General features: G+C 40.5%; 2 protein-coding genes across 2 annotated transcripts in view; both read right to left on the minus strand.

Moving 5' to 3' along the window:
* Nucleotides 1-5,306: 5,306 nt before the first annotated feature.
* On the minus strand, nucleotides 5,307-8,441 carry LOC137282216 (uncharacterized). The gene is made up of 3 exons (XM_067813951.1): nucleotides 7,808-8,441; nucleotides 6,604-6,724; nucleotides 5,307-6,085 (listed from the first exon to the last, which is right to left on the minus strand). Exons 1-3 carry the CDS (start codon nucleotides 8,303-8,305, stop codon nucleotides 5,688-5,690), a joined length of 1,017 nt encoding a protein of 338 aa, XP_067670052.1. The 5' UTR covers nucleotides 8,306-8,441; the 3' UTR covers nucleotides 5,307-5,687.
* A 4,500-nt stretch (nucleotides 8,442-12,941) lies between these two features.
* LOC137281247 (uncharacterized) overlaps nucleotides 12,942-13,538 on the minus strand; it is a 10,765-nt gene continuing 10,168 nt past the window's right edge. The window contains exon 4 of the mRNA XM_067812393.1: nucleotides 12,942-13,538. This exon is cut by the window's right edge and continues 384 nt beyond it. Coding sequence (XP_067668494.1) covers nucleotides 13,531-13,538 — 8 coding nt within the window. The 3' untranslated portion in view covers nucleotides 12,942-13,530.

Here is a 13,538-nt window from a genome sequence, read left to right on the forward strand (position 1 = left end):
TGTGTGTAACGAGGAAGTCTCATTTCTAAGTAATCACTAGGTAGTATGTTTCAGTCTGTAAAGGATTAAGGCGCATAATAGTTCATGTTCCAATCAAAGAAGAAGTTGTTCTGCAGCGATCTTCCTTGACAGTGTCGCCTGCTCCTTTTTCAATGATTATAACACTGATGTTTTCCCTGCTTAATAGTCACGATCTGTAATGCCATTGTGCATCTGCAGTGTATTTGTCCCGTGAAGATTCAGAATTAGAATTCCTCTTCAGCAGCTTTCTTGCCATACGTGAGGTAGCTATTGGTTTCGTCGTATCGTCACGTTTCAGACTCAAGCGGAGATCGCGGTGACACGTCTGGACTTGTTAAAAAACAGCAAACACAAAGTGTTCAAGGGTTGTCTGTGAATGGATTCACGAACTGTATAAACGTAAAGACATACATCCGGTCACTCCTGGAAGTGTTCATGTCATACAGATGCCTGTGTATGCCAATGCCATAAAAAGAGCAAATACTCAAAATGTTTAGCATAAATATATGTCAAACTTTGTTTCTTCTCTAGATTTGCCCAGACGTAAACGGTGTATAAGTTGCTGATATCCCTGAACATGCCAAGTCCTCAGACAGCTTAATGCATGGTACTTATTCTGTGGCAGAAAAGGATACTATTGTACAAGAATCAACTTTAGAATATACAAACAATTACTAATAAAGTTCATCACTAATTAATGTTGTATTACTGTCACATTTTGCCACTCCGAATTTATATTTAACATGGACAGATGTAAATATCCAAGATAAGGAATATCCAAAATATGGACACGGATTATGCATGGCATAATATTATAATATTATGCATTCTGAAGACTATAATGTAAAACAACAACAACAGCAACAACCACTACAGAAAAACCCCACATATTTAACTATGTATTGCTTTTGGCTAAATTCATTGTGAGTAACAAACTCTATAAGGTCACTGAAAAGGATTATAATTCTGACACTTTCGTAAAAGAGCTAAAATTACATTATGAAATACTGAAACATGAAAAAATTGTCAGAAAGTGAAATCTGTCTGTAGTGCGTATCACTTATGACAACTGTACCATTACTTATGATTATCATGTTTAACACCCTGGTATGTCCATCCACGTTACACCGTACAGGGGATGTAAAATCTTGGAATTGCATTGCTAATAAATGATGCTTAAACCAGTGTGCAAACGACAAATTAGAAAAAAAACACACGCACGTATGCTTCCTGGTTGTGAGCTTCGGAGCTGTTCGGCTTCAAACCCCTCATCAGGAAGACACCTCATGACATTTGGGCATACCCATAAACAACGAGTGCTGAGACCAGACTAGATAATTCAGTTGCTTAGACAAGGTGATATGTGGTCTAAGTCGACCAACGGAGGTCACAAATCAGCAGAAGTCACACAGCACAGATCTCTTGGAGTCCTTGTATCACGTCCAGCACCATGACTTTCTCGCATTACAGTCCTGCCCCACACGAGATCTCACCTTAGATTTTGTACGGCTGGATTCACCCAGCATCAAATGGGTACCCGATGGATAGCACCTTAAGACCCATTGTGCAGCGAATTACCTTTTGTTGTCAAAAGGGTGTTGATTGGGAGTATCTAGGCAGTATCTTGTGTTATTGTTGCATAAAAATTGCATAAACAGTGTTTACTTTTAACTCAGTACGATTGCTGGTTCGAGTACCGGTATCTCCCTCAAAAGTTTTTATCCTGTTATCCAGCTATGGCTATGATTTAACAAATACGTTTGCAGGTGTCACTATAACCAATCTTACTCGATGCTGAAAAACCTTATTACCCTCTGCATAAACTGAACAGTTTTACGCTGCTTTACGCCAGTACTGGGGACACCAAACAACAGACTTAACCGAATGAACCTCAGTGAGGAATCAAATCCAGGTTGTTGTGTGGCAAGCGTCGGCTAAAACCACGCGGCATCACCAAAGCAACCATCTCTGCAAAGATCGTCTGTAGTTCTTAGTCTTCTGTGGAGGTTTGTAAACAGGGGATAAAACTCCTCCCAGAAGATCAGAGTAAGAATTGATTTTATTCAGTCCTATGTAAGGGGCGAGTAATAGATCGAGTGGTCAGGCTTGCAGCATTCAAGACACGTCCCTTTACAAAACAATCTCCATATTGCTGGAATATTGGCAATTATGCTAGGCAACAACCATAAACAAACACCAATAACTTCACAAGTGAGAAAAGATGCCCTTGACATGACCAAATCCCATACGTGTGTGTGACAAAACTGCATACCGTTCATACCATATGCTATTCTGACTCAAAAGTCCAGTATAATGCTTGTATAAAAATTTGCGACGATATATATACTCTTCAGAAAAAGTAGGGGAACCTGAACTTTGAAGTCTGGTTGAAAGATAACGCAGTGAGGAACGTTGCTATGGCATTCATCTCGTGTATGCAGCATCATTTCACTTGCTTGGGTTGTCATCGTGAATCTTGCCTTTTCTCAGGCAGGTCGATAAATCACTGTAGATGATTTTTTTCCCGATAAATTTCTCGCACCTGTGCATGGTCAGGGTTTTGAGGGTCAAATGACACATTGCTAACTGAAAATTGTTAACCTCAAATTTTCATGTCATACTCCAGTCACCTAACAATTTAAGGGGGGTAAATGAATGAAATCCATGTGGTGATGTATTCTCAAAACATCCATTATTATTGTATAAACATTGATTCAATCCCATTTATTTCCACATTGTGACAATCATACATTGAAAGTACGGTTCCCCTGCTTTTTTGAAGGGTATATCTGTCAAGACATACAATACAAATGCAATGCTATAATAGAGTTTCGAAAACATTCTACTCAGAAAGAAGTGTGATATCTCCCTAGTCTCATTTCCCACTCTTCTCACTGTTACATCGTCCACGCAAATGGACAAGTACCCGAAATCCTTTCCAATGAATGGCTCCACGAGTTATCGCTCCTACAGGCGAACCATTCGATTCGTTGAAAGATCAATTCAGAAAGACAGAAGAGCCTTACAGATTTTTATCTGAAGCTCAGTGTAAGAAAACACTAATATAGCTTTAACATAAAGAAACTTCCTTGTAATTGTGGACAGTGTGGGGGACCTCTTTTCCCCTTCATATGCCAAACGTAAACACGTCAGTTAAGTGCTTCTCAGAAATGACACATCTGATAACGCTGCATACAATGCGTCACGAATGTACAACAGAGCATCTGATTGGTCGCTAACCAACAGCTCTTCCCCATTTCATGAGACGCAACATGAAATGGATTTATAAGTTTGCACACGTTTCATAAAACTCACAACATCAGATTCGAGTAATAGCAGCATTGTGTTTCTTTGTGACTTCCCTGGTTCTGACTAAACCATGAGCTACAACAAAGGGGAACGTTCTAATCTAATGAAATTGACAAATTAAGGTGGAAACACAAAGGAATGAGGTAACTGGATACAGTACATCCAGAAGTGTTGATGAAATACAATATACATTCTCGAATTATATGGCGGAAGATGTTTTAATTATATGCAAAATCGATGACCTCATTAGGTAAAAGTGTCATTACATGACTGTTCTTTGTTATCGTCCCCAGTAGTGACCAGGGTTAGGATGTTAAACACAGCATCTTATGCAGACAGCGAGGGGCGTCCATATTGACTTAATGTTGTATCGTTGAGTGCAGCGCTGACCAGGAGACCCTGCACCTTATATCTATCATTGATGACATGAGTGACAGCCGTCATATGATGATCTCTCCGAACGAATGTTGGAGGATTTATTTTTTTCTTTTCTGTGTTATCATTTTTTAACCACTTCAATCAGTTACAACGAGAACACTGATATAACGATGAGTAAACAGGACATTGTGTATCTTTAACACTTCCAGTTCCGTAGCAAACCATTGGTTTCCCGTAGGCCTGGTAGGTTACAAAGCTTCATAATTAGATAGTACTGAGAGCATGTCCAAACGTTTTAGAACACAAACGTGTGAGTCCAGGCTTGTCTTTTACTATGGTAGCTTTGCCGCTTACTTCTGTAAAGTAGTAGGCCCGGTGGGACAGATCGGATGCTTACGTCATGTCTGTTTGACGTCAACTATAATATTTTGGCTTTAGCTCATCAGATATTTTTTTCAGGTCTGCGTTCTTCATAAGACCAACTTTATAGGCTAGTGGATACGGATTTAGTTGATTAGATCCGATGGTATCGTCAAACTAACAGGACCTTATGCATGCCTGTCTGTAGTAACTGCCTTTTTCTTGAGAGAAAGCGGTAAGACTCTTTGTCTGGGATTCTTTGAGTCGTGTGTCCATGTTGTTTGTGGTATCCAGCAGTACTTTTGCCCAGTGGACACCAAACATACGCTCTCGATATAATGTGACATGTGCTCCCTGAATGCTGGGTAAACCCTCTTATCTTGGCTCATGTAAGAATGTCGAGTTTTGATTGGTCCACGTGACTCTGACAAAATACCATGAACATCCATCACGATCCGCGAACGGGAGTTTAATAGTTGTGTAATCCCGATACGAAAATCATGTCACCCCGCTACGCCTCGTTGACGACGCGAAGTGAGAAAAGCGTGCATCGACAAGCCTTTAGTAACGTGCGGTGCATTGAAATCAAACAGTGGCATCTCACGTATATAAACACAAGTCGATTCCACGCGTGTTGTTTTGTTTTGATTTAGTGAAAACATTCAGCTAGACGAATGCGTTATCACATCGTGTCGAGGGAAATACGGGGTTTTATCAGTCCCTCGTAAGGTATTCCCCTCGCCCAGGGCTCAGCTCCGGCTCGGGGAATACAACCTTACTCAGGGCCGATACAACCCCGTATTTCCCTCGACACGATGTGATTTCTTATAATGCCACCTTATCTAACTGCTGATTGTGAGGCGACGACAATAACTGGAAGACTGTTCCATTTATATGGTGACACAGACTTTCTGTGTCTGTTAGGGGCATTACTCGCATGCTGTTCCATCCCTGTAATAATGGATGATATCCGTGACGAAAAGAGCAAGAATGAAGAACGTTTTTCGTCCAGAAAATCCCTATATCTGTATAAATGATATGAATTTGGTGGTTTCTTTAGCTCTGCGAAGACTGCTTTCACTCCAGATGTTGTCGGGACATCTTTATGGGGGATAAACGGAAACTTATAACTTGAACAACCAGGAACGTCAATGTCAAATGAGTGCACTCGGACTGGTCACACCACCAAATGTGAACGTGTCTTATATCTTTTAAACACACAACCAATCAGAAACAACTAGAGAAAAAACATCACTTGTTTATTAACCACAAAAGTGATCAAACTTGTGCGTTTGTTATATATTTTGTATATAAACAACATTAACATTAAACAAAGCCAATAAAGAATTAAAAATTAAGACATTATGCGCCTGTTTTAAATGCTCTTCCACCCAGACAACATTTTGCCCCACAAAATACAAGTTAAAGTGGATTCTCCAGAAGTATTTTGACGAAACAGGTTGATCGTTATTTTGACTGCAGACAGTAAATATTTTTTTCAGCATGAACCCGGCTGTACCAGAACCTCTCTTAAAACCTTCATGTAATTTCATCATCATCAAAGAGACTCCTTCAGTAGTCAGAAGAATACTTACAGCATATTTCATAGCACATGAGATTCAGTGATCTAACTTGAACAGTCCAAAGTAGTTAGATGGCGAGAAGGCGTACACTGACGAAACTGGTTCAACTTCCACAAACATTTCATCGCCTTTCCTCAGAACAAGTGACGCTCCGAGATAGGTTGTGGCGAACCTCTCGCTTTCTCTCGCGAGACTTTGTTTTCGAAACAGCAGAAGCTGGTTGTGAAGCTGTGGAAGACTGGGGTTGTAGCGGGTGATTGTGTGAAGGGCGTTACGGCTCTCGCTAGTAGTCTCGCGAGTTTTCAGCGTGACGAAGGAGTAGATGAAGTATGTTCCACCTTCTGTGATCTGTATTCTTCCGCCGACCAGTCTGACGCCATGACCAATGTAAGCACACCCGTATCCTAAATCAGAAGTCCAGATAAGCTTGTCCTCTGAAATATGGATGTGCCACTTTGTCAGATGTTCAAGTGATGACCTCAACATTGGGATAAATACAAGCTAACCAGATATAATAATGAATTGATTTATGTTGAAAGTCAACAGGGAGAATGTTAAGGCTAAGACTACGAATAAAATATGTGTTTTTCTCATCATTACCAACCGACCCTCAGATTATTATTATGTTTACTCTCGAGAAAATCCAATTTTGTGCTCTCGAAATGTGTCTGAATTTTTCACACCTCTAAGTTTTGATGTTGTGTCGGAGATAATGTGTAAGTTTCCACAGAAATCATGGGGTTTGGACATAAGATAAAATGTTAAAATATATCCGAGCGATATTTTTTAAAGTGATAAGAACAAGGACTATTTTTATGTGGTCTAAGTTATGTTCATACACTTTGACGGTACAAGCTTTGGATATCCTTTGAAGACAGCTTACATGACTTGAAACTAATTTGACAGGTGACGAACCTCACTTGAATGTATACACATTTATCTCATGACTTACTTTTCAGAAATCTGCTTTCCAGGAATAAATGAGCGCCGTGTTGGATTTGCAATGGAGTTTTCAACACCGGTGTCGTGTCAACACTTGTCCTGTTTTCTTGGTACCGGAACTGAGCTGAAAACTACACCCATAAAACATTGAAATCATACACATCAAATACAAGATAAAATATGAAATTACATTCAAGTAACTTTCCAAAACTGTATATAATTATGAGTGTTTACGCACACTGATAAATATTCCGACGTGATCGGTTTAGAGACTGAAGAGCTGACGATGAAGGAAATGGGTGATGTTTGAACAATCAAGAGAGTGTATGAGGTGTGTTTGAGCAGTATTCCAGTCATATCATGGTTTGACCCGAAACCACAGAAAATGAGTATATTCCTGACATACTAATAATATGGAAAGGCAAGGGAGGCAAACAACGTTCCAACCCACGCGGACAGATCATGGATGTTGGTGTTGAAAAAATCATGAATTGCTGAATTCACCGCCACAAGATACGAAATATTGATGATGGATATGTCAAAAGTGTTAAATAACAGGAGGTTGGTATGAAACTGATGACGTAATGAACACATGGATGATAGTTGTAAGAGATGAATGGATCAGTGAGCAATGACAGAAATATGTAAATCAGCGAATTTCCTTGGAACCAGTGTGGCGTAACAATTTACACGCGATGGCAGCTGCAAAGCAGCTCAGCTTTCACAAAAGGAGATGCACGGGTGTTTCTTTGTTGATTTGAAAAGAATATGACCAAATTTGTATTTTGCGGTTATCGGTGTTGCTGTACAGGCAACATCATTATATTTAAGATACTGTTTTAAACTGGGTTCATGTGTTCAGTTGGGGGATAGCTGAAGTGTGAGTCACGTGATGGACGGGTGGAAGATGTGTAGCTGTATTGATATCTAGCGCACATCGTTGTTTATAAAAAAATGTGTCACAAAGCACCATATAATTATAGTTTAATAACTATATAAAAATAGGCGGTAAATCAGTATCCATGAGGTAAAAGATGTACCCAGAAATCGTAGTAGTGTTAGTGGCTTGCGTCACTTTAACGTACATTGTATGCTGACATCAACTTAAATTCCGTTGTAAGTTGCCGATGCGGCTTAAAACAGTATTTTACTCACACCGTTGCTAAAATTTCATATATTTTTGTTTTAACTCTCAAAGTGGGTTTTGTACCTACCACTGTTATAAGCTTTTGTAAATGGTCAGAGTTCTTGAGACAACAGAAAGTGTTGCGCTCAGACATGGCGAGTACGACTATATCCTTCCTTCCATTCACCTGACCATCCTGCACGTTGAAGCCAAGACTTGAACACAGCACACAGACACTTGACCTCAGATCTTCAGAAGAATCTAAGACTTCTAGACCGGAATTCTGCGATATTCCATGATTGGAAACTGACACTGCCAAGATAACCACGAGCATGATGTTGACAAACACAGACAATACAAGGACCACCACCAAGGGCTGTTTCTTCACACAGCATTTCTCTTTGTGGTTGCTTTTCTCTTTTTCCCTTGTCTGTTTCGGCTTCTGGGTCTGGCAGGTGGGGTCTTTGTTGAGATGTCTAACGTATAAATAGGACGGGTCAGACTCGTCCTCTGCAGTGTCCATCGGATGTGCCTTAGTCCACGATAGACAATTTTTGAGAGACGATTTCTGCTTCAACCAAACCATGCTTAACGGAACAACGGGGAAACCAGCACTTGCTTCTAAACATGATCGAAGCAGGAATAAAAGCTTAACAGGAATAAAATCTTAACCCGTGTTGGGTGACCTGAAACCACCGACAGGTGCATGACGCGGGGAACGCAAGGGGAATCCCCGACTCTACAATGAGATTTTCAGGAAGATTTTTATTATTTAAAATTTTCATTTGTTAAAGTATGTCATCATTTCTGTATTAAGTATTACATTTGTTTTGATACTTAGTCTGTGTTTACTACATTCAATATTTACATTTTCCCGTTTATGCATTAAATCAACACCAGTTGAGTTATAAATGAGCCACGTGTCATGCGATTAGTTTGTGTGGCGATGCACCAGGAAGTGTGTGTCGTGTTCGTGAGTTATAAATGCTGTATCATGTAATACAAAGTCTTTTTCTCACAGTGCCTAAACATACACCTCACACACCCGACTCATAGCTTACCGGACCTCTGTATTCAGGTTATGCATTAGCCATCCGGCATGTCATCCGGTCACATGTGTACCTGACAACGTTTATAAATGCCACTATTTAAATTCAAATTGTCCTTGAAAAATAGATACTAATCCAGTGATCAACAACATGAGCATCGATCTGCGCAATTTGGAACCGATGACATGTGTCAACCAAGTCAGCGAGCCTGACCACCCGATCCCGTTAGTCGCCTCTTACGACAAGCACAGTCGCCTTTTATGCCAAACATGGGAAGTCGCGGTGGCTGAGCGGGCTAGGCGGCTGACTTTGTGTGCTGGCGATTAGGTGCCTGACTCTGAGGGTGCGGGTTCGAATCCCGGATGGGACTCAACCGAAAAAAGTACTAGAATTTGTACTTTACTAAGAAAGTGAAATCCCAAATATGACATATGTTGCATTTGACCACTTTCTAAATGGCATCGTGTAATCACAGCTAGTTATTCTGTTCAGGAGATACAACTGCATGAAAGTAGTAGTCAGTGTGGAGTTTGTGGAATGTGTTGTGTACACGGAAATAAAATAATTATATAAATGTCTAGAAGCTGTGACTACAGGATTGACTCATAAGACGACAGGATTGACTCATAACTATTGTGGTTCTGTAGACCCGGGCTTGGTTTTAATCATCACACTTGTATTCGCCATGTTTATTGACACTGATTGCGGGCTGAGCGCATAACGTAAAGGGAAAAACCTGTGGCAATGTCGTATCAATCTTTCCGACCACTAACATCGGATACTACTACAGTAGACCACGTTTATAACGCACTCGTTTATAACAAACTGGCTTGAGTGTACCGTCTATATGCTAAATATCTTAGTCGAATGCTTTCAAATGAATGCAAAAACGGTGTACGACTATAGTGGTGGTGTGTGGTCCTGTGCCTAGAGCCTGGATGGTTTACCCTGTTTCGAGTTTCGAGGACTTCGGTCCTGGTCCACAACGAAACATATATGATATATATGGTCTCACCTTAGGGAGTGAGTTTGTTCAACATTGTCTTGGTTCACCTAACAGGAAATGGTTACCCGATTTAGATAAAGTCACGTGACTGTACCTAAAAGGTAGTTTGGGTTATCCGGGTAATGATAATCGGAGTTTATCGCTTTGAGCATGCCCCTCCGTGGGGTGGAATTCGGCTCATTACAAATACCCTTATCATTACACTATTAACTATACTTGGTGATCCCGTTGAGTTCGTTATAACCGAATAATAATATTTCTCTATAAACCCCAACGATGAACCGTTTACCCTAGTGTTATAACCGTCATCTTGGTGAGTCCGGGAGAATGTACATTTACACTCACTCGTTTCCAACGGTTACACAGTGCATGGATGCTGTAGGTCATATTACATGCATCATACAGTGAGTGAGTTTAGTTTTACGCCGCCTTTAGCAACACTCCAGCATTCTCCTGGCAGTGAACACCCGAAATGGGCTTCACATATTATGTATGTATGTATGTATGTATGTATGTATGTATGTATGTATGTATGCATGTATGTATGTATGTATGTATGTATGTATGTATGTATGTATGTATGTATGTATGTATGTATGTATGTATGTATGTATGTATGTATGTATGTATGGATGGATGGATGTATATGCATATACACAGACACGTACATAGGTATAACTATATTTGTAATCATTCTGTAAGTGAAGGTATGATAAATATACATCGCTAAATCTTGTAAAATTTTACTTTTTTTATTCGACAGCAGTGAGTAGAATTTAATATCATTTATTAGAATTTGGGTAGGTATAATAATATGATTGTAGGTACTGTTCTCTAAGTACGCTGGGCACAAGCAGCAAATGATATTCCTCTCAACTAATTTCAAGTTACAATTTTTACAAATTCTTTGGTAACGATTCATGTTTATATAATGTCCAGTTTCATCGAGAAGGTCATGAGAGGGACATCTAAGACGTGAAAGAGCTGTCCAAGACTTACTCGACAAAGCTAATGATGCAGCCTATGTCTATATATAAACATCGTTCAACCTGTGTGTTAATGGTTGATTTTGAATATACATTCTGGTCAGACCAAACCTGCCCATAACTTTTTACAAGCAAACAATATAAGTTATCACATCGTGTCGAGGGAAATACGGGGTTTTATCCGGCTCGGGGAATACAACCTTATTCCCTAGACACGATGTGATAACGCATTTATGTAACTGAATGTTTTCACTAAATCGACTTGCTGCCATGTTGACACTAGCTGATCATTTGACCTCAATGCACCGCACGTTACTAAAGGCTGTCGATGCACGTTTTTCTCACTTCGCGTCGTCACCGAGGCGTAGCGGGGTGATATGACTTTCGCAACGGGGATATACGACTTTTATACTCCCGCTGGCGGATCGTGATGGATGTACATGGTATTTTATCAGAGTCACGTGGACCAATCAAAACTCGACATTCTTACATGAGGCTAGATAAGTGATTTTAGTGACACATCAAACTGTTGCAAACCCTACATTTCTGAACCGTATAGAAGAATTGGGAGTATTTTAACATTAAACATTTGAAGACGGATTGGTATGTTATATTTCCCAGCAATCTCAAATGTTGGAAAACGCTTTGAAAAAGGCTTTGTTTTTGCCCCAGTGCAGCTTGGTTTGAACGCTTGTTCCATGACAGATTTCTTCTGAAGCAGACGCCTAGATATTTACAAAATCCTGTAGTCTCCAAACATTCTCCTCTAAATGTCCACTACTCATTATGTGATAACTGCCCTCGATTCGCAAATACAAGAACGCTTGTCTTATTCCTGCTAACTGTTAATTTCCATTCATCGCAGTAAGTTTCAAGATCATCTATTAGTCTCAGTCTGTATTCTCAACCTGTTACCTCATCAGAATGCACTGAATCGTTATTTGTTATCTCAGATCGCGAATTGTGCAAGGTACACATACGTCAGTCCTCACACCTGTACCAGTTCCCGAGGAATCAGTGGTCACACTCCCAGGTCAAACAGAAAGTACCACACACAAAGTTTATCAGCTTTACGACAGTAAGTAGGTTAGTTCCCCAGGAGCTCATAAATAGGTTGTTCCCCTTGGCTATTTCGATATTGCTTTTTTTCAGGGCAGTCTCATCTCATCAACGTCCCTTGTACTGTCCACGTTTTCTCTCACAATGTACTACCTGACTGCGAATCCTGGTCCTGGTGTGTGGTAATGGGTTTTTATACCTGTGGTTAATGTCGACGATCTGTGTCGGTATAGGGACTTGCCTCCCGCTTTGGATGCTGAGTGAGTGAAAGTATAAGTGAGTAAGTTTTTTTACGTCGCTTTTAGCAATATTCCATCTATATCGCGACGGGGAACACCAGAAATGGGCTTCACACAGTGAACTCATTTGTTGAATCGAACCCGGGTCTTCGGCGTTACAAGCCATTGCTTTAACCAGTAGGCTACCTTACCGCCCCCTTTACATGCTGAGCCAGTAATCACATAGCATTAGGCCTGACATAGCCATAAACGTTTTGTTCTATTTCCTCAAACATTTCCAACCACACCATCCATGTCTAAAGTGGATGCAGAAGGAGGCACTATCCAAGTCAGTTCGTTGGACGCCTGCCTACTAGCTCATTCAACTGCTCACTCACTCACTCACCTGCCTACCAACCCACACAATCATTCACTCATCAACGCACCCACTCACCTGCCTACCAACTCACACAATCATCCAATCATTCATCCACTCACTCACCTGCCAACCAACTCACACAATCATCCACTTATCCACTCACTCACTCGCCTGCCTACCAACTCACACAATCATCCACTCATCCACTCGCCTGCCTACCAACTCACACAATCATCCACTCACTCGCCTGCCTACAAACCCACACAGTCGTTCACTCACTCACTCGCCTGCCTACAAACCCACACAGTCGTTCACTCTCTACCGCACCCATTCACCTGCCTACCAACTCACACAATCAACATCTCACTCACTCTGTTCCCCCTTATCTGCTCACTCTCATGCTCACTACTCACCCTTCTGACCTCCCAATCGCTAACCCACTCATTCCCTTTCTCACGCACAACTGTCATTCACCAACTACCCTCTCACATACAAATCAGTAAAAGTGTTTATCTGAAGTAAGACTCTTCTATATAAAATGCCAGTTTATTGTTTTAGATTCTATTGCTTTTACAAAGTGTAATTCAACATGAACACATTTACAATATAGAATATGAAAGTACTTTGACAATGGCACCTCATTAAAACGAACCCTCAAGATATCAAATTTATTAGTTACATAGCAACGATATGGAAACACAGTCGATGCGGACTTTACCGAGACCAAAACGAAACATCGCTTCTGGGATATCGGGACAGTAGAGTTCGATTTAAACAGGCTTCAATGTGAAAATGCTTCATACCCTTTGCTGCCTTGTGAGATATATCTTGCGTACGGGTATCTACGACGTGTGGACGTTCACACTATCTCACGTCACAGTTCATCTCAGGGGTTTGTGGTATTATATATTCCTGAAAGTGACCGTTTCTTCTTGATTGTCTTGTCTTATACACTCCACTAGGAACAATGCCGCTATGATGTATATATCTACATTTAAACGCTAAACTCTTCGTAACAACGTATTGCATTGCTTTCAGATACGAAAATACTAGTGCTGTAATACTGCACTTTGAACACTGAACAAGTATGAAAGTGTGAAAGTATGAAAAAAATTTACATTT

Source organism: Haliotis asinina, chromosome 4 (assembly GCF_037392515.1).
Source record: "Haliotis asinina isolate JCU_RB_2024 chromosome 4, JCU_Hal_asi_v2, whole genome shotgun sequence".
Classification (NCBI taxonomy): domain Eukaryota; kingdom Metazoa; phylum Mollusca; class Gastropoda; order Lepetellida; family Haliotidae; genus Haliotis; species Haliotis asinina.